General features: G+C 35.2%; 1 protein-coding gene across 1 annotated transcript; it reads right to left on the bottom strand.

Annotated features, from left to right (window-relative positions):
- Positions 1-90: 90 nt before the first annotated feature.
- On the bottom strand, positions 91-22,086 carry LOC135624549 (uncharacterized). Its single transcript, XM_065128278.1, has 15 exons — positions 21,928-22,086; positions 21,643-21,813; positions 21,364-21,445; positions 21,154-21,261; positions 20,916-21,000; positions 17,904-17,958; positions 15,749-16,147; positions 14,017-14,076; positions 10,739-10,837; positions 10,552-10,662; positions 7,479-7,550; positions 7,250-7,366; positions 4,487-4,636; positions 2,070-2,170; positions 91-578 (listed from the first exon to the last, which is right to left on the bottom strand). Exons 1-15 carry the CDS (start codon positions 21,991-21,993, stop codon positions 251-253), a joined length of 2,004 nt encoding a protein of 667 aa, XP_064984350.1. The 5' UTR covers positions 21,994-22,086; the 3' UTR covers positions 91-250.
- Positions 22,087-22,640: the final 554 nt, after the last annotated feature.

The following is a 22,640-nucleotide window of genomic DNA, read 5'->3' as shown; positions in this document are numbered from 1 at the left end:
AGGAAGGGTACAAGAGAAAATGACGACTTCCATCAAAATATTTACACTAGAAAGTTGCCGAGATGCTTAGGAAACACGATGAATCAACACTCACTTTAAGAGGCCAGCAATATATTGAAGCATGAATTCCAAAGATATTCATTTACATTGTGTTTTGTTCCGTGCTAGAAGCATCTCAACATATGGGACAACCGGAATCATCAATTAATGCAATATGAGTTGTGTTTAATTCGTTGGTGAGCAAGATGTTCTACAGAACTTCGTCTTCCTGGGGATAAAGTCCCATGTCTGGCTCAATAGGCAAGGATGGGGGAGTCCCTGGTGGAATGCAAGCAGCTCCATTCTCTCCAGCACAGATGCATAAAGCCTCTGCCTCCCTTATAGTCCAATCAAGATCAATATTGCCACTTAGTTCATTAATAAATTTCAAGAGGGTATCAAAGTCCATCTGTTCGCCCATAATTTTCTTTCGGTGACTTTTCAGAATTGCAACACACATGTACAAGTGGAGGTGCTCTGACAAATAGTGTGTCCACAAGACCTCCCACAAATGCATGACCTGATCGTATTCAAATTCCCTACAGTTGAAAACCAACAAATAGGTGGACTCAAACAATATCATACATTTTCAATAGGTATCACATAAAAGTTTAGACAAAAAACTTAAGCACCATCTTTTCCAAATAAATTCAAAAACTAAGCAAACCACAATAAGGAAAATACAGCTTAAATTGATTAAACAAAAATCATGTCCTTCGTTGCATAATCAAAAGTATCATGCACATAACTTTAAAGTTGCAAATATCATAGATTACCCTCTAAACTTGAGAAATTCATGACTACACTTCCAGTTTAAAAATTTTGCATGGGTATATATGATATGGTTTATATTAAAGTTTGTTAACTTATACATTGACATTCATGAATTTACAACTGCACACATGCATCTATTTTGACATATTCTAAAGGTTATATATAAAACTGTACCCAAAAGAATTTGGTGAGTTTCACACTCCAAAACCCAAATTTGACAGTCTAAGGAACAAAAGGAAAGTGCCACACAAAGTGTAGGTATGTTAAGCCATTTCCTAAAACCAAGAAAACATGAAAAAGAACTGTCCTCTTCTGATATCTAATGTGCTCAAGCTTCAGCTTCCCCTAGACAATAACAAAATTTGGTACAGCTCACACTCCAAACAAAAAATCTAACAAAAAAAGGCACATCGGAAGACGCTGAACTATGTGAAGTAATTTTCAGCTCCGAGAATTTAACTCAGCATTAGTAATAATTTTCAGCTCCAAGAAGTTAACTCATCATATTTTAGTACTCAGATTTCAACTTCCAAGCCTCTCAAACAAAGATTTAACAAGATGGAAGTTGTCTGCAAATGACAAGTTCTTTGTAGTTTACATTATAAATACCAAGGGACAAATAGCCTTGTCTTGTGACTGAGGTGAACTGAGCAGCTGACACAATAAAAACAGCAAGGAAGCTCACCTTTTAACTCTCTGGCGAAAGATACCAAATACTGCTGAAATGGACATTGTCTGTGCAGAAAATTACAACACTTTCTTCTGTTCTATCGTATAGATGCATTATGTATTCCAAAACCTATGTAAAACTAAAATATTTCAAGCGTTTGGTCCAGCTTGACTGAAACTTAACTCAGTGAATGATTTGACTAAATTCAGTCATGCTTAAGTTTTTGTTTTGAGTTTATTTTCTTCAATCAATTACTGTGATGGGCAAAAAACTTACCAAACATCTCATCAATAAGCAGTTGAAAATGTTTTGCCAGATGAAGATCCATATGAGACCCTTTCAGCAGAGCATTGGTTACAATTTGACTCCATTCTCAGAAGTCCCATAAAAAGCTACTAAAACCAGCAAAATCTTAAAAAAAAAAGCTCCAAAGGAAGGAAAGAAGTGAACTGAAAAGTGATGCATTAAATTGGGCAATGGTTTATGCAACAAAACATAAAGGTATCATGCATAAGAACTACCTCACTCCATCAGGAAGTTGCATTGATATTAAGCATTACACTTAAATTGTACATTAAAAAATTACCTTTTGAACTGTATAAGAATCCAGCGGAAACAAAAGAAGTAATTCAAACAATCTGTCTGCTTAAAGTAGTTATGCAAAGGGCTGTCTAGAATTTCGACCAGCTGAAAAAGGCAAAAAACATGATTCATCAGAACAGAAGTATGTTAAGTTTCATATTATAATAATTTTTTTCAAAGGTAAAATAAGTCTGTAAAGGTGCAGAAGGATCTTGAATTAAGCAAATGATGTATATAATATCTCTGGGATAAAAGACGACAGAAAAGGGAGAAACTGCAAGTATTGATGCAAAATAGGTGAAAAGAAAAATTCACTCATCATCAAATAACATTTGGCCAATCCAAAACCCACCCAAACCATCCGAAGACAGGGGTCTGAGATGCTGCACCAATCAACCAAGTACCAACAGGAAGTATTCTAGAATGATGTGGATATGATAATAAATTTAGCAAAACACTGAAGCTTACCCAAGATACAGTCGAGGATTAAATTATCACATAATATGCAGGTAGGCCACTGGCATGAGAAGCACGAATGGCACTTACCAGGATGTACCATAGCCATATAGTACATACCAAGGACAATGTAAGGTTTCTGTTTCAGCTTGCAAGAGAACAGCATCTTTAAATTTTACATTACTTATACACTAATTTAAATTTGACAAACTTAATTTATATTAATATACTATATCTTATATTCTACAACTTCTGCACATGGACACAACATGTAGCTTGCATAAATACATATAACAACAATAACCCCTAGGTCTTGAATCCCTGGGGCCCACTACATGTATCTTTTTATGCCATTGAGCTAAACTAAGAGCAAGATTACAAGGAAAAGTAAGAGCTACCAATCATTTTAGGTTTCCTTAAAGTTCCTTTTATCTATCTTCCTTGCACCACCACGACTAATTTACTCACCATGCACTGCATATAAAAGTGCAGCCAGAGGTTCTCTGACACATCCATACAACCTTAAATGATTATCTCATTGTAAACACACTCATATCCATCCATAATTGTTTGCAAATGTAAATATTTCTTATTCATCTCAGTGACACTAACCTTTTGCATGCATCATTCCTAACTGCTTAACATTTTAATTTATAAATCACAATAGAACAATGGGCCCAAAAACATCACACAATACTATCAATGTATATAACTTGCAATTGAACTGCTTGTGTGCAGCCAGAATTTGAGGTCAACTCCCAATCCATTAAGGTTCTCAAAGTTAGGTTTTATGCTAACTTAAACCAAATGCATCTTAAAGTCTGTGCAAAAGATATGAACAAGAAAAGCCTACTAAAAAGCCATGAGACTAACTGGGTGATTGTTACAACCTATCTTTAAAGGTATTGGTTTCAAACACATATACTATTTTGTATACATCAATTCTTAGGGCATATTTAGTGTGCTTGGTTAATTAAACAATGGAATGGTTTATGACATCATAACATAAGACTACTGGAAAATATTATACAAAATTGTAATTCCTATATCGGTGCCAATAGGCCCTCTAATCGCCCTCACCAAATATATATAGTTTTAGGTTTACTTGGTGGGATTGTATGGATTTTTTGAAACTCGATATATATTAAATTACTAGGCAAACATGACTTGATTTTAACTGAGTTATGCTGGACCAATAAATACCACTAGTAATGGTTCGAGCAGTTTTGCAATCCAGGATGCCAAGATTCACAAAAAATATTAGAATCAAAGCATCCCAGATTACTAATTTCCTCTCTTCACACCCACTGTTTTGAGTGGACAATCACGGCAGCCCTTCAAATATCTGACAGCATCATGACAACAACAAATAACATCTCAATGAGTCCAAACCACATTACAAGATAATGATAGAAAACAAAAAATGTCCACAAAAGAATCATCCAAAAGAAAACCAAATCAAGAGAGCTACTTAGTTTAGCTGAGAGCCTAAGTAAGCTCCACTGAAAGCCTGAAACCAACAAGTACAAAGATGTGCATTAATTAATTTTCTGAAACTCAACTAACCGTTAGGGTCCACTAGAGAACAAAATCTAATGCAAGTTGCTGTTAAGCATTTTAAGAACACAAACACAGAAGCCAGACAAATGGTACCAACAGAGACTGCATTGCTGGTACATACCATGTGTACTGCATGGTGCATACCAATACACATGATTAGTCCTTGGTAAAATGAACAACATAACAGCAACCACCGAGCTCATCACAAACACACAGCAGGGAGAGTGACCTAAGTACGATCAGAATATGATGATCTCATGGACCAGTATTGAATTTAAATTTCAGAGTCAAAAGTCCAAACATCTTCAAATACTAAAATAAGAATCAATTTACAGGCATTATTTAAAATGATAAGAGTATGAAACAGTCGGTAGCCTATGCCATTATTGAAGTCAAATCAAATACCTTAGACAATGCGAAGAGTTGGGAATGCATGCCACTCTGATCACGGTTAAAATTGGGCCCGAGACGCTCCATCAGTGCTACGAAACACCAAAAGGACTCGGCCTCATCCTTCATAACATATAATATTGGTGACAAAAAATCACTCATCCCCTATAAGCCAGCACACAATAAAGATTCTCCAGTTAGAAAAAAGGACACATAAAAGTAAAGAATCTACAAATTGACAGCTTTCAATCAACTAGGGGCAACAAATAAAAGGAATCAAGCATGAAAATAAGCATATCTAGAATAAACATAAATAAAAAATCACATAGATGTTTCATACATACACCACATTCAACAAAATATAAGTACACATTTTCCGATTGTACCAGGGGATAATATATCCTTAAGCACAAGTTCATAAAAATACAGTGACAGCTAGAGAATGGGAGGAACTTTAAAATATTGTTAAAATCTATAGTTGCTCTTCACCATATGCTGCCTCAACAGAACATAAAATTGCATCTTATAGAACCATCATTATATTTAGTAAGAAAACAAAAGGTGATTTAAATGAAGTAGATGGATTTGCTTGTATCAAGGAAACTTGCAACCAGGGTTTAAAATCTAGGTTTAATACTAATACCAATTGATGGTCAGACCAATACATAAGGATCCATGTACAACACTTGGCATGGGTCGGTACCTTCCAGACAAGAATGAAAGTGAGAGAGAAAAGCAAGGAGAGAGAAGAGGAAAGGAGGCAGGGGAGGAGGCGGAGGAGCCGGTGATCCAAATGAAGCAATGATGAAAGAGCAAGGAGGTGGAGGCAGAGGTGGGGAGAAAGAAGAGCACATGAGAGAGAAAAGGAAAGAGTGTGTGAGAGAGAATGAGAGAAAGAAAATAAAAATAAAAAAAAATAAAAAGAAAAAAGAAAAAAAGTACAAACAGATACTAAAAAGATAAAAAATTATTGGTACTTATGTTGGGTTGTAAGCTTACTCTCCCATAAATAATGAGATTATAGAATGATACAGCATAAGCCAGACAACAAAATCAGATATAATCGCTCAGTCCACCTCTTGTTTAGTTCGCAACCTATAAAGTATGACCTGTACCGACCATTATCGGCGGTATTTAAATATTGCTTTCAACTACTCTTGTCACCTCAACTTTTTCTCTTATTTACTAATCAAAATACATGTACACACAATTTAGCACACATTTCTTCCTTAATTTTTGTTACACACCTAGATGCTAATTTTCTTGATAGTCAGGTTTGTCACTGATAAAATCAGTAGGTGAGCTTATAGGACAGTACAGCATATATCAGACAAGATTGGATAAAATTGCTCAGCCTGCATCCCGTTTACTAGCTATCAGACCTATAAAGTCTGACCTATACCAACAGTCAAGCAGTATTTAAAACCTTTACTTCAACTACTGCTGTCATCTGTTCTCTCATTTGCTAATCAAAGTACAAACACATTCCTTCTTTATTTTTTCCACCACCTAGATGCTAATTTTCTTAATAGTTAGGATTGTCATGGACATTCTCCTTGCCAAACTAAAATCTAACAAGATTGTTTCTTCAATTACACTAAGACACAAAGGAATAGGGCCACAAGTATCACTGTCCACCTAGAAATAAAGCTACCATATCCTGTAAATTGACCATAGTAAAAGGACAAACACATGTTTTTGAAAAGAATATAATTTCTTCCATCATATAACTTTTTATGTAAACACCTTAGCACACCATTGTGCTTAAATGGATTTGAACCAGATTTGAACCACACATGTACACCATTGTGCAGACAAGGCAATGAAGGAGACCGCCTCTTCCGTTGCTCTAGCTGCCACCTAGCCATTACCTCCTGGATCAGGATCATCGAGGGAGGGCGGCATTGGATCGGGGACACATCGAGGTTCTCATGATTCTCCCTCTTCTTCGAACACTCTCTCTTTCTTCTTCCTTCTCCCTCGACGCTTCTTCTTCTCTCGTCGCAGCCAGGCTGATACCGCCTCATAATGGGTGGTCACGGTCAAAATCAACCGTTACCGACCTATTTTGGGCGGTAACGATTGAAATTTCAACCGTTACTGCTCGATACAACCCCGTATTGTCTAATACAGGGCTATATCAAGCGTTTCACCCAGTAGCGGGCAGTTCGCATATCGGTCTGCTGGTAGACCGATACGTACTACCTGGTACAAGCGATACCATTCGAAATTTAGAATCTTGGTTTATTGTATAATATAGATGAACAAAATGATGTGTTAAGATAATCAAGATGTTATGGAACAACGGCTCATGAACTCATTGGCCAAACCACATTGAAAATTTTGAGGGGTCCCATGACTGAACCTTGATAGGTACAAATAACCTATGGAAGGATAGGAATACAGAGAGAGCAACAAAAAGATAAGATAGCCAGAACTGATTTGCACCATATGCACGGATAGATACCAAAAAGCGAAGGTACATTCCAAATAAATCTATAATGGCCATTTAATTAAGAAAAAATGCAATTAAAATATTTGCAACTCAATAGACCTTTAGTATCAAATACAAAGCTACCTACCAAAAAATATAATGGCCATTTAACAGTAGGACATTAAATATACCAGTTTTAATAACATATACCCAATGCAAACTGAAAAGATGCAGCTAATCATATAAGACATTGAAAGAGTAAAAAGTTTTATATGTGAATTAATTGTTCGAATCAAGTAACTGTAGCATTAGCATTTAAAAAATTACAACAGTATTACTTTTACCTGACAGTAACCCAGGTCAAAATTGTAGAAAGAGTAAGTCAATAGTATATCACGCAAAATTGTTACATTTGGATTGTCATCCCCTTCGTAGTAAGCAACAGATCTGTCTGTTCTCACCTTGCCAATGTCAATAACAGTTCATCAGTATAAGAAAGCTGAACATACACTAACTTCTATGTAAAACTAATTCAAGTATTTGCTGAGCATAAGAATGGATCATTATTTTTACCACATCCTTATCAATAAGGCCTTTCCGTTCCCTGAATTTTGTAAATCTTTTAGCTTGCACAGCTGAGATACTCTGCACATGTACAAATAAAATTGTCCTAAAAAGTTATAAATAAATCAGTAAGAACCATGTAAAAAACTTGAACAAGTTAGTAATGTTCCAATAGTAATGTTTTAGCTTGCACAGCTGAGATACTCTGCACATGTACAAATAAAATTGTCCTAAAAAGTTATAAATAAATCAGTAAGAACCATGTAAAAAACTTGAACAAGTTAGTAATGTTCCAATAGTAATGTTCCAATGAGACATGCAATCATGTTGCTTCTATATAAGAAAGAGACAACCTAACTACCTAAGCTTCATCACAACAAAATCTTTATCAGACAAAATGCAAGATGATATCATATGTTGCCAAATTTGGCTAGTTTATGTCTAAATCTAGATTAAAATCATCAGCAATTTTATGAAATAAAAAAAAAATTTATAGTTATTCCAGATTATTCTTGATGGTTCAGAATACATAAATTGATCCAGCCTACTTATAGTTATGAAGCAAGCACTTAGGAGTTAGGATATACTTGTTTAAGTAACTCGAACCAGTAAACTGTACAGCATGCTAATCTTAGGAGTTGCACCAATCCATAATAAAACTATCAATTAGCTTAGACAGTATGCATTTTCGAAAGAAGGGTATTAAAGTGATGTTGGGCATGGTTTGCAATATTGTACCATACCACTCAGTACAGATGGTACATACTGGCCCAATAGAGGACCGGTATGGGTAGTACATCAGTACACCTTAATGTACCATGTGTTACTACGCTCGGTACATACCATACCGATAGTTGATCGGTACATCAATACAGTGCGGTATTCAGAATCTTGATATTGGAATAGATAAGAGCTCCCGTTGGCACCATTTTTTGAAGCTCTGATCCGAATTGAATGGGATGGAGAGGGAGGATCTGCCTTCTTATATTAAATTTTATTAAATTTACCAAATCCGAATTTATTAAATTTGGATATATTAAATTTGGGCAGGTAGGATATAAGTGAAATAGTTGGAAAATGCTAATAATTATTTTTTAATGTTAATACATTTTCCAGCTATATCCTATATTAAATTTGGGCAGCTATATCCTATTAGCAATGACATTTTATGGTTCTTTGTTTGACATTTTGGATCCTCCCTCTCCAAGGTAGATCCCCCCTTGCCATAGTAAATTTCTCAAAGTGTGTCTGGATACCCCAAAGCCTCGATAGTTAGCTCTAGGTCTTCTAGTCAAAAAAAACAACACCGACAGAGATGTATAGGTGCACTATTACATGGTGGGGATTGCAACTTTCCATGAGTTTCCCATTTTTCACTCAATGATGGAACTTTGCCCTTTTTTTTGTTTTTTTTGAGGATCGACGAATCAAGTGATATTGTTGTTTCAATTTCTGCAGCTACTTCTCCCTATGAATCAAACTTTCTCTTGCGACAATATAATGTTCAGTTCCTATTATTATTAATGATACAGTTCGGATCCTAGATTTGGTAAATTTAATAAATTCGGATTTGGAAAATGTATTAGCATTTTCCAGCTATATCCTATTATCCTACCTGGGCATTCAGATTATATTTGGAAAATATAATATGCCTAGCATTTGGATTTGGGCACATAAGATATAGCTGAAATAGCTACAAATGTCAAACAAAGAACCATAAACCTGTTCATGCAGTTCGAATAAACACTATCAGCTAGTCAACTTCACAAGAATAAATCATGGCACCAAGGAAATTACATGAGTATGCCTAGCAAGGATCTGAATATTGCTCCGATAACATTTTTACTAACCTATCAGACCATTATGGTACCAGCATAGGGGGCAGCCAAATGCATACTGCCAGGTATCACTGAATTAAATAATTAAAAGATATAAATGAACTGATATATACTGGTGTTGAGCTATACATGATTATCTTCCGATACGAGTATGTGGTCAGACCGGAAATACTGCCCAATACATATGCTCTGACTGGTGTTTCAAATCTCAACAGCTAGTAACAAACAGGTTTGTGGACAAAGGGTTACAAGGATCCCCCATAAAATCTTTTTTTCTTTTTTAAGTCCATCAGACTAGTTCCTTTATTTAACCAATCAACTGAAGTAACTAAAAGAACCTGTTGGAGCTGAGGATTTAATCCATTAACTTAGGCCATTTAATGACACAACCAAGGAGGGGAATGGAATGGAATGTATTTGAAGGGCATTGACAATTTCTTAAGTTTGAGTTACTACCAGAGAACTTTTCCTCTTTAGAGGGTTACCAACAGCTAAAAGGAATATGATTTTCAGTTTTTTTTTTTCATTCTCTTTCTTCCAATTTTTCTTTTGATCCTTTTCTGCTGGCAAGTTAGTGAAGACACAGCTTTAACTATGCCATGCAGACAGCAATTCATTGTAATTTGTTAGTATCACAAGCCATTCCTGAATGAAGAAAATCCTAGGTCCCAAGAGCAAATAATTTATCTGAGCATAATTTTCCATGTAGGCAAAAATCTCTTAATATCATAATCAATCAATAACATAAGTCCAAATGTTATAAGTATCTAATGTAAAAACGTAGCTTTCATATTCAATATAATGACAGAAATGACAATGGAAATTACAGATCAGTTTCTCTTCTAGAGTGCTATCTTGTATCTATATTAAATGACCAGTGATAATAGTGTTGCTACTTGTTATCTGTCGGATAAAGGATTTCAATGTTAACAAAATATACAACAAACAAAGAGTACTACAAAAGTTTGGATTAAATTATTTCTAAATATAAAGTTTTCCATAAAGAAACAGATGCAGTTCTAAGTGGAACAGTAGTATCTCCTCAGTTTCCAAGGATGCTCTGTCTGTGATTCCACAATCAGCAAGACCAGGAAAAGGAATCATTGAATTGGATAATGTGCACAAATTTCGATAACAAAGAAGCATACAAACATCTGCCGGATAGATATGAAGGAAAACAAATAATGGGAAAAGATTTTCCTCAGAAACTAAACATCAATAAGGTAGGTAACAGCATGGCGCACCTGCCACTGGGATTTTATAACTTCATACTCGGATTTCTTAACTGAAGTAAGATATTCTCTCTCAGCATATGTTGAATCATACTCATGGTATCCCAGCAAGAATTTCCATACCTGCACTTCAATTGTAAATGCAATGCCCAGAAATTCATAAGCAGCTACAGTATTCAAGTTGAGCTCATTTACAAACCTCTTTTCGTATATTCTGATCAACTCCACCATAAAATATTCTCTCTCTTAATGCTTTTGAATCAAGAATCCGTCCTTCAGAATCCAAAATAGCAGCCCACTGCCACAAGAACCTAAAGATTAGTAATAGAATGAACCTCATATAGCAAATACTATAACACATATTAAAACAAATTACCCATACAAATTTGGGCAATAATCCAGAACAAAAAAACTTATGCATGTCAAACGCCATGTAGTATTTACATCAGAGAATGTATTTCCTAGTGACAGAATAATAAAGACTGCAACTACATCCAGCATATAAGAAGTTACAAGTAATATCCCAAATTAGTTTGTAAATATACAACGATGTGAATATACAAACTTCAAGAACCACATCAAGCCTGGATTAGCACTTTAGTGGAATCAAGTGATAAGCATGTTCTGAAATATCAAATTCCAAGAATTTGTTTTGGAAGTGGGCTAAATATCTGGATTTCCAAACCTTAACACAAGCAGGATACTGAAAAGGGGATTCCAGGCATCACATGAAGAAAAACTATTTAGAACCTGTAGAAAGAGGACTCCCCATTGTGAAAATAATCAGTATGGAGCTTTGGCATTTAACAGGTTTCAATCATGCCTGTAATCTGTGGTAGGTAATCCCAATCATGGTGCACGTATACCCCAACTTGGGGTGGCTAATACCAAGCTCAGAAATGCAGTTTTGACATATCTTGGCCCATTATGGCCAATTTTTTTATCTGCCTAGTTTATTACGATCAAACTTTGTTTTCCACACGACTTGCATTTCTGTCTAGGACTGCATAGATGGTCTTGGTGGACGTACAAGTTTTGGTTTAAGCCAAAGCCACAGATATTAGCTAGAAACAATATGAAAAGATAAAATGTTTACTTGACTAGTTCAGCATAAAAGTCATGTATCCGACCAATTATTCTAGAGTACTCAGAATCTTAGACCAATTATTCTAAAGCAAGGACGGATGTACTGACCGAAACAGTATGGTACAGCCAGTATGTATCCGTCCGGGCATGAGCTGATACACAGACCACCCCGTTTCAGGTGGTCTGATTAAAATAATAAAAAAATCAGAAAAGTGGTGGGCCCCTATGTAACTCGGCATTAAAAAAAAGAAAAAGAAAACTTAGGGCTCCCGAATGTGAGCCCTCTTCTCGCATACGAATGTGAGCCCTCTTCTCGCATACGATGCCACTGCAACTGCCTCACCACTGCTGCTTCAACACTGTTGCTTCTTCTCCTCCTCTTCTTTCTTCTTCTTCTTCCTTTTTTTTCATTCTCCTCTACCGCGTTCTCTTCTTCCTTCTTCCTTCCTCCTTCCTGTATTCCTCCACTGCTCCTTCCTCTTCTCCCCCTTTTCCTTCCTCATCAAAACACTCATACGCACCAGCGTACCATGTGTCAGTACATCGGTACTGACTGGTACGTACCAGTCCACCAGATCACCGAGACAGGTCGGGTACCCGAAACGGCGAACCTTGTTCGAAAGTATTCAGAATCTTAGTTAAGTGAGGGGATGCAGGCACCAGTACTCTTTTGGATAGGCAAGCTTTACAGCCATTACGGCTCATTCTTAATTTGTTATCTCTTTCTTTTTCATGCAATAAGATCTGCGATCTAGTTTGATTTTTCTAGTTAATAATTACTGGGACTTAGGAGGTTCTCTTCCTAGAATTGCTTCACCTGAATGTAATACCATAACCACATTTGGCCAAAGCACCACATGTAGTGATATCCTCCATCAAAAACAGAAACATAACGATTCTTCTAAAAGGTTTACTTTTAATAAATGACTGGTCTAGGCTTCTTAACAAATTCCACATAGTTATGATGCTGAATCCTTTCTTCTGGAAATCAAGTTTCCCTAAAGCTTTCAAGAGAAATGGCAGATCATCAATTGGTATTTCAATCCATGAGGCTTCATTTCACCTATAAAAATTATAATAAGCATTGTCTCTCAGTAGGATAAATATCGTCGTCTTCTACCTCATGACCTGACAGGACCCTTCTTGGGATTGAATGACCATGGAGGAAGATAAGATTGGGTTGTGCTACTATCTTGTTCGTGGCAATTGTTGAGTCATTGACCACAACAATGCTAGCTTGGTTAGATGGATTGTCGTTCATGCATGGTGGAATAAATTGTAGAAGTATTCTTGCTCTAGTAGGGTTGGCCACATTGTGGAAGCAGCACTCAACTTCTTTTTCCCTCGACTACCCTGCCTGTTTCTATAGATCTAGAAGAATATGATATAAGGAGTAAATCTGCCCATTTTTTCACATAGAAGTCCAATGAAAACCTTGGCATCACCATTGGATTTTAATCTGACATGTCAAAACAGACAATTGCTTTAATCTTGTCCTACTTGCAATTTGAGAGTTGTTCTTCGCAAACTAATTTTCAATCCTTACAAATTAGTTGTTAAATTTAGTCGTTGTCAACATCATCATCTACTTGAAATCACCTCCTTTAACTTTAAGCATCAATGGAGGATTGGGATAACTATATGTTAGGTGGTATAGAGTCTATAGACTATAGATCATCTTCAGCCTCCTTTAAAAGTTTAAATGCCACCTCACTTTGAGGAAAGATGGTTACCTTCTAGATATTTATGGAAGAAAAAGATCAAGAAAAGAATTTAATAAGAGAAAAGAAAAGAGGAGAGATTGGAGGGGAACTTAGAAGGTTTATTTTTGTTATAAAGTTCAAATGTGTAACACCAATGGGCACCAATCATGCATGTAAAGGCCACTTGGACCTCAGTGTTGTCTAAACTAGATGGAACCTCAAAAATTGTCACACCAACATATCTCTCATGCATGCTGTCGTGCTTTTACACAAATCTAAACTTCATGACACAACTAAAAGTCTAAAACCTAAACAAGCCCTAGGTTACAACATATGCAAATCACTAGCCAAATGACACATTGATTATGCTAATTTCTCCCATATTCAACATTCTCTACCACATGGCCCTTAAGCTCAAAGAGATTTAAAAGTAAACAGGCTCACATGACAGTTGAGAGACAAGGAATGAGGACTGATGTATTAAATAAAAACAATCCTCCAAGTTTGTTTGGCAAACTTGGAACAAAATTCACATACACATTATAAACATATGCCTGAAAAAACAACAACTTAATAATTTACGCTCTGCAAACAATACCATTTTCAATAAAAAGTATAGTGAAACCGAAAGGAACGTGTCAGATAGTCAGCAAAGAGACCAACAGAAGAATATACTACAAGAACATACCTCTTCAAGACATAAGGGGTGCATTCTTTGTTTTCCCCAAACTAGAGGTAACTTCTCAAACTGCAAAGAGATAAATGAATCATGAAAGAAAACTAAAAATAATCAGCTACCACACTGTAGTAAAGAAAAAAAGAAAAAGAGCATGATTTGGATCTAAACCAGCCATGAAACCAAAATGTTAAAAGTTAAAATCATATTGAAGTACAAAACTGACAAAGAAGCTGCAGTAGATACTATATACTAAGAAGCACGGATACGGACACAGGACAAAGACATGACGACATGCCATTTTTAAAAAAATTAGGACACATGTATTATATATATATATATATATATATATATATATATATGTATATATGTATATATATATGTATATATATATATATATGTATATATGTATATATATATGTATATATATATATATGTATATATGTATATATATATGTATATATGTATATATATATGTATATATGTATATATATATATATGTATATATTTATATATATATATATATATATTCAATTAACATAAGTTTTTATAGTATTTATACTTAAATTTATAAACTCAGTAATTTGAACAAATAAATATCAACATACAAGTTAAAATAATTAAAATCATCTAAATTTAAGTATCCAAAATAAAGGTTGAGTACATCAAATAATATTTAGCAATCTCTAGACATAATTGATATATGTTTCCTTGCGACAATCTCCAGATTTCTTTTATTGTGAAGTATATGACCCTCACGTGAGGGCCACATGAATACAAAGTCGCAAACGAGTGTCTGACGCACGTGTCCGTGTGTTTGACACGTGTCGGACATGTACTCATCCACCAAAAGCACATGCCCGTGCTTCTTAGGCTATATACTTCATAAACCTGAGGATGCATCTTATCGGATATCCAAAATCATCATCCACCTTTTCACCAAAGGGAAAAGCTCATCTAGATCCAACAAAGAGTGTGCCATGGAACACCATACTTACTAGGCCTTGGGAAGTACAAGGACCTTGCCTAGGTGTACTCCCAGGATGCAGTTTTGATTAGATGGCTAAAAGTGATTAACCTTGCTATAGCAGCCTATAATCCTGCATGGACACCTTTGTGGGTGCCTGTTGTAGGAAGTCAACAGAAAACAAGGAGAACTCCACTGGGATATCAAGTCAATGCAAAAAATTGTTTAGGTGCACAACCTACGGGAAATTGAATATAAGCCAGATGATGGTTCCAGCATAGTCTTATGGTTTTAGTATCTCTCCGAAGAGGAATCCAGTCGTAAACACCATGACATGTAGATTAACCATGACCAACTCATGATCAACAAAGAAAGAACACAGAAGTGGTGACCCCTTGTTATACATACCCTTGGATTAGGTTCAGTTTAAATACCATAAGCAGTAACCTAAAACTGCACCAATAAAAGCTAATAATAAGCTATTCTGCATTCCTTAAACTAGACTGAGAATGTCTTCCAGCCTTTCCTAGAGCTTGGAGGATACTCAACATGGAATTTTTGTCTTAAGTTTCATCCACAACATTAATACAAATGAAAAGGCATGTAATGAAATGAACTACAACAATGCAAAGATTTTGCACAATAATTAAACTATCAAATAGAAAACTATAAATATTGCCTCCAATAGCAGAATACTTAAAAACTACCTACCAATTAATTTGCATGGAATCTGTCAAAATATGAAATATTAAGATAGACCAAGCTGCATTTATTTACCTCCAAAGGATCTGAGGCCACTGGAATCACATTGGAATCTTTTTTCTTGTCATCAGATGTACTAATTGGCTTAAGAGAGCCATAATCAGTTTGCTGCTTTTTCTCATAGGCATTAAGGCCATCATTATGACTTTCACGGAACAGATGAGAGGTTGTCTCACGGGCAAATTTAGTAACTAGTGAAAATTTCTCCAGAACTTGGATAGAGATATCTCGAGCAGGATCATGAAATTTTTTTTGCCGAGCAGAATACTCAGAGGTGCTAGCAGTTGCATCATATGAGGCTCCATTTAGTCTTTCTGAATCATCAAATGAAGAACTGGAAAGGTCTGATCTGTGTCGAGATGCTCTATTGGCAACAGACACAACCCTTGGCAGCTCCAGGGATGACAGGGTTCTCTGTAACAAGGAACAATATTTAGGTACAAGACATACCAACAAGATTATTGGCGTTCACTGCAAAAGCAAAGCAAAGTATAAATCCAACATATTTCCTTTCAGTTATCCAGCATCTTTCCAAATAAGTGCAAGGAGTTAAACAGGTTCTGACTATATGGAAGTTACCATTTTGTCAAAACCAAGTACATGAATTCCAATATTACAATAAGGTGATCTTTGTGCAATAGAAAACTGACTCTACAGATAAAAAATGTTAGCTGTAATACTGCATCATGTGATTGTGACAGACTCATCCAAATGGGCAAGCCTATACACAGTGCCTAAGCCTATAAGTCAAGGTTTGATATTGAATAGCAAAACATAAACTTTTTCCTCCACATAATCAACACAAATAACCAGAAGAGAGCAGTCAGCTCCAACTCATTTAATTATACAACAAATTCCATTTAACTCTAAACTCTAAAGTTTCTCTAAACATACTGGAACCAAGAACAAAGCATTTATATAACTTAAATTATGTAGAATAATGGAAAAAATGATGAAACTAAAGAGCAAATATCTCATACTTCAGATGCGCGCATTGTTATGAACAATAATATGTTACAATACATCTAATATTACAATTTACAACTTTCAATATAACCATTTTGTAGAGAAGTGGCCAAGAAGGAGACAGTTGCAAAGAATAAGAGCAGGGGAGGAGGAGGTGGTAGAGAAGAGGAGTGAAGAAGGCGGCAAAGAAGAGGAGTGAGCACCCATGGGTGATAACAATAGAGGAGGGTTAGAATGCAGCAACAAAGGAAGAAAGTAAAGATGAGGCGAGGAGTATCACGGGCGTGTGGCATGACATGAGAGGTGAAGAGGGGGAAGAGGTCATGAAGGAAGATCAAGGAGGCAGTGGCAACAGAGGCGGACGATCAGCAAGGAGTATCACGGTTGTGCTGCTGGCAGCATTGGGAGAGGTCACTAGAGGCACGGGCACAATGTATGCAACAAATTTTAGGGTTATTACATCTAGAGCAATTACTTTTAGAGTTAAAAATTAAAAAAGACTTACCACCCAATCCAAGCCCTATACAGCCTGTCGGCCACTATCCAGAAGTAAACGATTTGCATTTCATGCATGGAGCAATATACACCGACTAACACATTCCAGTCCAGACAAAATGGCATTCCTTGACTACAAGAGCATAACAACAAGAAATGCATTCTTAAATGAATATTGGCGATACAAGTAAGATATAGACGAGGTTAGGGATTGATCATAGTGTTAATGACCCACATCCATTTGAATGGGCCAAATCAGATTAAATTTAATTGATATGAAATCGGTCATGATCTCCAAGAAATTGGTTGAGATTGACTAAAATTCGATCAAGATCAGGGCATTATTGGACCAATATCGACCTAACTAGCCGAGAATAATGAAAATTAATATGGTGGAAAATTTGTCAGACAGCAAGGCTAGACAAAACCAGCCAAAGATCAACTAGAATGGCCCATAATAGGTTTGGATATGGTCATTTCCACTAAACCCACCTAAGAATGAAAGGATTTCCAAGTCAGACTTGCTCGATCACAATCTGGATCAATTGAGTATTGGTAAATCTTACAAATAAAGCTGTGGTGTGGCAAGTTTCAGTCATTTTGAGCTCAGCTGTTGAAGATGATAAAAACAATAAATAGGTATATTGACTGATAAAAGAATGTGTTTTTCAATACTGATCATTACGGAGAATTCAAGAGAAGAGCATACCTGAAGGGGGTCCTGAAAATCATTCACAAGAAAAACATTCGAATCATCCGCAGACCTGAATAAAGCATCTAAATTATAAGGAAACTTAGCCAAGCAGTAGCTCATTGGCATAAAACTATATTGTCATTTATGTTTCATAATGCTGCTTGTATGCTATATGAAGTACGCATGTGCAAATCCAGTTCGCTTTTACTTTATTTTTTGTCAGGACAGTTGGCATGCTCAGCATGACATGTGATCCAAAGATACTGCTATTTGAACATTAGACATGCAACAATATCCAAGATTCTTATAGAATCCAACATAAACCTAATTAATTAGTTATTTTTTCATCCACATGTTGCACACATGAAAAAGAAAGAGTAGCAATAAACATAATGCTACAGGATACACATAAATACATAACTAACAAGCGATACTGGATATATAAAGATCTTGTGACACTGCCATGTAGTTCTGTGTTCTCATGTTTCTCCATTTTCTTAAACAATCCATTAGATATATTGACTGCTTTCATCAATCATGGAATATGTCTATACAAATGTTTTTTTTGCAAGTAGACAGCAAAAGAATCGTTCTCAGTGACAAACAGAAAGCAAAAGGCAATAGTTTGTGGTATGACAATATCTAAATGACAAAGTCAGAACTCTATTAGTATCATCAGAGGCAACTGACTTGGCCAATTTCTCATCCTTGCAGTCAATAATCAGCAAGGAACAGCTAGAATCAATCAAAATCAAATGGAGTTGACAAGTTGTATTTCAGTCAATTAACATCCTCAGAAAAGAAAGAGGGGAGGAGTCGGAGGGAACACAAGATGGAATAAAACTTAAAAAAGAAATTACTGACTAAAATAAGAAACTACTAATACTGTTTGCTTTTCGTTACAACCATTACATTTATTGTTCATAACGTCTAGTATCGTGAAAATTTAAAAAAGAAAGAGTATAGAGAGTAAAAGAGGGAGGAATCTAAAGAGTAACCCTCGACCATACAAGGAAAGAGGAATCTACTGAAAAGAATGAACTTGTCTCAGGATTTGAAACTACATTCATTGTTCATAATGTCTAGTATCATGTAACTTTTAAAAAAGAAAAGAGTATAGACTATAGAGAGTTAAAGATGGAGGATTCTAAAGAGTATCCCTCAACCATACAAGGAAACAGGAACCTACTGAAAAGAATGAATTTGTCTCAGGATTTAAAATTAACCTAAAATCTTCTTTCTTTATGTGTTTTGTGTTACTGTTTACAGCATGCCTAGTGATTCTAGAATTGGGACCATAATAGGCTTCTCATTATCTTTAAAATTCCAAGTCAATATTTGTACAATCTTTTTTATGACATATATGGTGGTTCTTTCCTAAAATTGTAACTTTCTACAATATGATTATTATAAGTTCTGTTGATATGCATATAATAGTTATTTTTTATTAAAATATATTTTTTTCATTTTTCGTTTTAATATAATTTTCTTTTCAAATTCATATATTTAAAAAAAATAGATGCCTTATGAATTATGAAGGTAAAAAGAACTCTATAAACTTTTAACATAACGAATGTCTACTTTTCCTATCTTTATTTTTTCTCGTGTTTTGCTATTCTGTATTAGCTTTTGTAATTTACATTTTTTATGTTATTTTCTCATGGATCCTAATCCTATCAACCAAATTGGATTAGTCTCAATCAGATCATCCCTAGCCAATCCTAATTGTAATATCAATATTGCAAATTATGACAACTAATTAAATGTTTAGCAGCAAACTCTGAAGCACAAAAGCTACAAAATGATTCCACATATATATGTCATATCCATGTTAACCACCAATATTAGTCAGATACTTCAAACATATTACGATGTCATTGATAAAATTGGAGTTTGATATGTTGTTGGCACATAAAATCTTTAGAAAAAGGCCATTTTTGCTGGACAAAACTGACCAAAATTAGGCCTAGTCATTGAATAAAATAATTGAAATCAGCATGGCATAAGTAATCATTGACGCATGGTATAAGAAATCATTGGTTGCCAAAAAGAATTATAATATATCATTTCCAATTTTAGATACAGATTGGCATGATTTCATGCAACTCAGCACAAAACTTGAATCCTTAGTGACATGTGGATCGTTTTCAATTATGTATTCACAAATGGTGAACAACTACAACATATCACAAGGCTTCTAGACAAATTAACAAATGACAATAACTGTTTTGACAATGCTTATAGACCTGTTGAATAGTGTAAATCATAGTTCTACAATTCGCCTATGAGTTCATTCTGCTTTTTTTTATCCTTATCTTGATTATCTTCATGCATTATTTTTTTCATCTATATTAATAAAATAAATACAATAGAAAAAGCTTTGTGCCATGTTGAAGCGGCACCAAAATACTTCCATTATCTTTGGAAAAGCAAATTTACAACAAAATAGGAGATAAAGTAACATCAACAGGATCACATAAATAATCACATGGATGACATGCTGCACAAAGGTCTGGTACACTACTGATAGATATGATAAGATAAACAAACTTTTTAACACTAATGTATTACAAACATAAGTTGAATTATTCAAATCAGTTTAAGCACAATGGCGCACTATAATGTATGCACAAAAGTCATATGATGAAGAAATTATATTCTTTCGAAATTGTTTATTCTTCACTTTTATAATGGTCAATTTACAGGATACAATATCTTTATTTTCTATGGATGATATGATACTTGTGGCCCTATTCCTCTGTGTAATAAGTCAATCAACCATCTGTTCTATGCATTGACATACACACAAGTTTGATCATCGTTAACGCAACAAGGTAGAACTAAAATGTTGCCAAAACCCTACGAATGTTATCAGAACAATGAAATTGTAAATAATTTAAAAGCCTTCTAAGAGGTGATTGAAATTGTTTTACTTATAATCTTATATATAAATTAATAACTCCAGCATAAGCAAAACAACGAAGACAAAAAGTTCAGGAAACAATGATGAAAAATCAAATAACCAACCTCACAATAAAAACATGCTGCTTCAAAGTAGCAAGAAATTCCCGGACCCCACCATTGTAGAAATAAAAAGGAGGATATGCGAGGCCTGCATATGTGCAGTCAGTCAACTTAGATATCCATATGCATACATTGGTTTCATATTTAAAATTGACCCTACACTAGCTCGATTTATGAGTTGAAACAGATAAATAAAACAAAACATTTCAGTTCTGAGTTGAAATTTTTTAGAAAAGCTCACCTGATGAAAGAACCACAATTATGTATGGCCAGCTAAGGGCAGGAGTGTGCCTTCGAATGGAATGGACATCACTTACTGGCAACGATTTGATGGTGTAGAGATTCCTATCTGTATGACAGTATACAAGATAATATAAGTTATCTAACTGCACACGAAAACACAACAAATTTCATCCGACGATATTTCAATTGAAACAATATTTTAAAATACCCTTTTCCACTGGGATCGAACTTGATCCGTGCCCTAAAGAATCAACTGCCCCATCAGTGCTTGGCTTATAGGGTATCCAAGACTGCCAAAAGATGAGAAAAACAGCTCAAGAAAAGTAACAACATACATGCAAGAAAATATTCGAGAAAATTTTCATGTAAAACCAATTCTAATCACAAGAACGAGAGAACGCCGCTACCAAGAAAACAAACCAGACAGCGATTGAGAAACGGGACAAGACCCAATTCCAAGAAGAAGAAGAAGAAGAAGAAAGATTACCAAGAACAAGGAGGACCCCTGCTTGTAGAGACGCAGGCGGCCGCTGATGCGCTCGGAGGCGTACTGCGTGGGGTGGATAGCGACGTTGTCCTTCAGGTACAGGACCTCGGATCCTCCGGCCTCGCTTGCGGTGCTCTTCCCCGAATCGGTCCTCATTATGCCCCCCGGCGCCTACTCCAAGGGGAAAGTGAAAAGAAGGGAATGATCAAACGAGAACTGATCGAACAGAGGAAACAAAAGGATCGGTCGGTCGATCGATCGACCGACTGAACGATGGATAAGTACGTGATGCCGGGAGGCGGCGGCGTAGTCGGAGTCGTCGGAGAGGTCGTGTTGCTCGGTCTCGTGCATCTCGATCGCGGATGCGGCGAAGAGGAAGGGACGGATATTTGTGGAGGATTTCTTCGATAGGAAGGAAGTAGTTATTTTTCATTTTCTTTTATTGGAGTTGTTAATAGGAAAATATGTATATTAACTGGGGAATGTACATTCCTGCTTCGTGGCACAATAGCTCATGACCTTCGCCTCACATGACTATTTTATCTAATTAATATCTATGATCTTTTCTTTTTCCGATGGAGTGCCTAAAAAGACTAAACATGTTGATCAATAAAGAAAGGTGTCATGAAAATATTAATTAGATTACCTGATATATATATATATATATATATATATATATATATATCAGGTACATAAAGCTTTCTCGAACATTTGTTAGATTATCTGATCTTATTTAATTAGATAAAATATATTATAAATTTGATTAAATTTTAATTATAATTATTAATCAATAAAAAAACTAATTATAATAAAAAAAATTAATGATAATTTGATGAAAGAAACCCTCTTAATTACCATCCTAGTACTTTCTAAGAACAAAATATCAAATTAAAATTATTTGATCTCATTAAAAAAATTAATATATCATTATTTGATCTCAATTTTAATATTAATTTTTTTTCGTATAACAATCACATAATTATTTTTTTTTATACTTA

The sequence above is a fragment of the Musa acuminata genome, chromosome BXJ2-10 (assembly GCF_036884655.1).
Source record: "Musa acuminata AAA Group cultivar baxijiao chromosome BXJ2-10, Cavendish_Baxijiao_AAA, whole genome shotgun sequence".
In the NCBI taxonomy this organism is placed as follows: Eukaryota; Viridiplantae; Streptophyta; class Magnoliopsida; order Zingiberales; family Musaceae; genus Musa; species Musa acuminata.
The sequence above is the reverse complement of the archived record's forward strand: the minus strand, read 5'-3'. Positions and strand labels throughout refer to the sequence as shown.

What these genes read in the sequence shown, in the direction of transcription:
- LOC135624549 (XM_065128278.1), bottom strand. Translation starts at nt 21,993, where the DNA reads ATGCACGAGACCGAGCAACACGACCTCTCCGACGACTCCGACTACGCC. An exon ending in TTCGATCCCAGTGGAAAAGG is followed by an intron (nt 21,262 to 21,363) that starts GTATTTTAAAAT and finishes ACTGTCATACAG; the next exon opens with ATAGGAATCTCTACACCATC. An exon ending in TTATAAAATCCCAGTGGCAG is followed by an intron (nt 7,551 to 10,551) that starts GTGCGCCATGCT and finishes GTACATGTGCAG; the next exon opens with AGTATCTCAGCTGTGCAAGC.